The 2,895-nt window shown below is 39.8% G+C and overlaps 1 protein-coding gene across 1 annotated transcript in view; it reads right to left on the bottom strand.

Moving 5' to 3' along the window:
• Positions 1-2,895, bottom strand: part of SESTD1 (SEC14 and spectrin domain containing 1) — a 59,187-nt gene that overhangs the window by 8,965 nt on the left and 47,327 nt on the right. Inside the window, exon 15 of the mRNA XM_009646026.2 lies at positions 724-805. Coding sequence (XP_009644321.1) covers positions 724-805 — 82 coding nt within the window. The remainder of the gene's footprint in view (positions 1-723; positions 806-2,895) is intronic.

Genomic DNA, 2,895 nt, shown 5'->3' with positions numbered 1-2,895 from the left:
TTGGCTCCTCCACCACCTGGGTCAAAAAGTTATCGTTGATGTTCTGCAGGGACCTCCTGGACTGTGCGCACCTTGCCGTGTGGTCCTTCCAGTTGCTATCAGGATAGTTGAAGTCTCCCATGAGAACCAGGGCCTGCGATTGCAAGGCTACTTTTAGCTGTCTATAGAAGGCCTCGTCTACTTCCTCGTTCTGGTTGGGTGGTCTATAGTAAACACCCACCCCAGTGTCACCCATGCTGGCCTGCCCCTTAATTTTTACCCACAAGCTTTCAACTTGTTCTTCATCCGCTCCTGGGTAGAGTTCTATACATTCCAGTTGCTCTTTTACATAAAGAGCAACTCCACCGCCTCGCCTCGTAGGCCTGTCTTTCCTGAAAAGCACATAGCCATCGATGCCAGCGTTCCAGTCATGCATGTTGTCCCACCATGTCTCTGTAATCATGATGAGATCGTGGCCCCACAACCACATACAGAACTCTAGCTCTTCCTGCTTGTGATATGGAAAAAAGTTAGAAGATATATCAAACTGGTAGGTCATTCATGCAATCACCACTTCTGCTATTTTCAGTCATTGCAATATCCTTTATTTTCACTGTACAAATTCACCAAATAAAACTACATTTGAAAGTGACAAAAATAATACTGTACAACTATCGATCCCTGTAAGTTTAGCCAGTGGACTACAAAGACCAGAACGATAAAATTCTGTAGGCATTTCCATACCTGAGCAGCATCCTCTTCACATTTAAATAACTGTACCATCTGAAGCATCTTCAGTCGCCGCACGTCCACCATATCCTCACACCTTAAAGAGTAGCACAGACAGACTCACCAACACATGCATAGCAGACACAATACGCTGAGTTTGACAGCAGTTTTTTCAGTGAGGAACATTAAGATGCAAGTGTTCGTGAAAAGGTGATTAAAGCATTTTTGTGCTAAGGTTGGCCAAATCCCTTGCATAAGAGTAAGAAACATACAGTAAGTAGAACTGAGCACTACAACCCACCGAAATGATGATCCTCAAGACTCCCAGTATGGCTACGCTGTAGACAGTAACACCAGCAGTAGCTACAAGGCCTTCCAGCTACATCGCAGGTTCCTTACCTTGCTGCACTGGTAAGGTTTGCAGGCTACACAGAGATGTACATGGCTAAGACAGACTTTCTCCTACTGAAGTCCAGGTGAAAGCTGGCTTAAACCTGACATAAAACTGTGAATTGTGCTGTGAGCTGGTGGCAAAGTTTTCTTGGTGAATAAAATGAGGATTGTTTAAAATATGTTAATACATCTTTCCTTTTTTTTTTTAGTTAACTAAAGATTGTAATAATTAAACCCTTATATAATGATTTCCTTTGCTATAATTTGTCAGGAAGCATTTAAAAATCTAATTCATATAAAAACTAATTCTAATTCTCGTTTGAATTAAGCACATTTTGCAGTTCTTTCTCTAGTCAGCATAAAAAAAATCATTGAAAGTTCTTTTCTTCCCACAGTGAGAGCTAATACATTTAGCAGAATGACCTTTCCACTTCAATTTCAGAGCCTACTAAGTAGACAGCAAGATTCAGACTCCTGTCCAGTACAAATGGAATTACTAATGTCAACAACAGTTAGCACTGTAAGTGAATGCAAAAGATGGCATGCATGGATCTCTTCTTTTTCACACTGGTTGCAAACACAAGCACTTCCAAAGAACAGTTCGTTAGCATGCTGCATTTTGTTACATGTCCTGTAGTGCTGTGATGCTTACAGAAAGGAAATTTGTTGCCCTAGTTATGCAGGGAAACAGTTTATGGGTTCCAAAAGTGTAACTAAAGCAGCAAAATACCCCTAGAAATAAACATTATGCTACAGGTGTATATATAAATAAATGAGAAACATTCAACAGAATTTGGAAAAAAGTGCCACAAAAATTACTATGAAATGGTATTGAAAGATAGTAGTCCTTATTGTACTTTTTGTCTCTTGCCCAGGCTGAAGAACCTTGTTTAATCATTCATCATCTGGAAGCCGCTTCATCCCTTTGTCTGAACATATTGACTTTTTGATCCTCTAATTGGCTTCCCACAATTCTGTGTGCCTTCTGAGAATACAGACCAGAATTGTGTAAAACTTAAAACACAAAAGGACTACAAATCTATACAGTGACACAATGACATTTTCCTTTTAGTTTTCTATTCCTTTCCTAATAATCCGTAGCATTCTACTTGCTTCTCACAGTATGACTGAACATTAAAGCAATTTTTGCAAAAGTTTTCTGTTTATCTTTAATGGAGTCTGCACCAGCTGTTACTATGTATATAGTTTTTCCTTCTCCCATGTGCATTTCTCTTCTCGGTACTGAATTCCAGCTGCTGTTTTATTGCACAGTGACACATGGTCCTCTATAGCTCTTTGTAGTTGGCTCTCTAAACACAAGTGCTGCTCAAGCAAATAGGATTCAGAGGACATACTTAAAACAATACCTTCTCTAAGCATTATCAAAACACGTGGTTTCTTACACTAAGCTCCCCAAGAAAACAATTTGTGGGTGGTAGAATTAATTCCTAAAATGAGCAATTTGATGCTCGTGAGACCTTATTGTTTCCTAGAGGCACCTCTTTGTTCAGCCATTGCCCTCAAAGTTCAAGCACTTTCTGTGGAGAGTACTTTATTGTCTCAGGGGTTCTAGCAGTAATAATAAGCAACATCATCTGATTCTTTCACACTGTTGACTAGAAAAAAAGGCAGTACTACTATATCTTTAAGAAAAAATAACCACTGAAAGGTTTGGAGGAAGAGGATGATGGCAAAATCCACTCTTCTTGCAAATTCAACTCTCTCCAGCATTTTTCCCTACTAAAACTTCATTCCCCACCCTATCTTTTTCCAAAGCTCGCACACAGCCCTCCC

Source organism: Egretta garzetta, unplaced genomic scaffold (genome assembly GCF_000687185.1).
Source record: "Egretta garzetta isolate BGI_Z169 unplaced genomic scaffold, ASM68718v1 scaffold539, whole genome shotgun sequence".
In the NCBI taxonomy this organism is placed as follows: Eukaryota; Metazoa; Chordata; class Aves; order Pelecaniformes; family Ardeidae; genus Egretta; species Egretta garzetta.
Note: the sequence above shows the minus strand (reverse complement) of the source record. Positions and strands in the feature narration are given on the sequence as shown.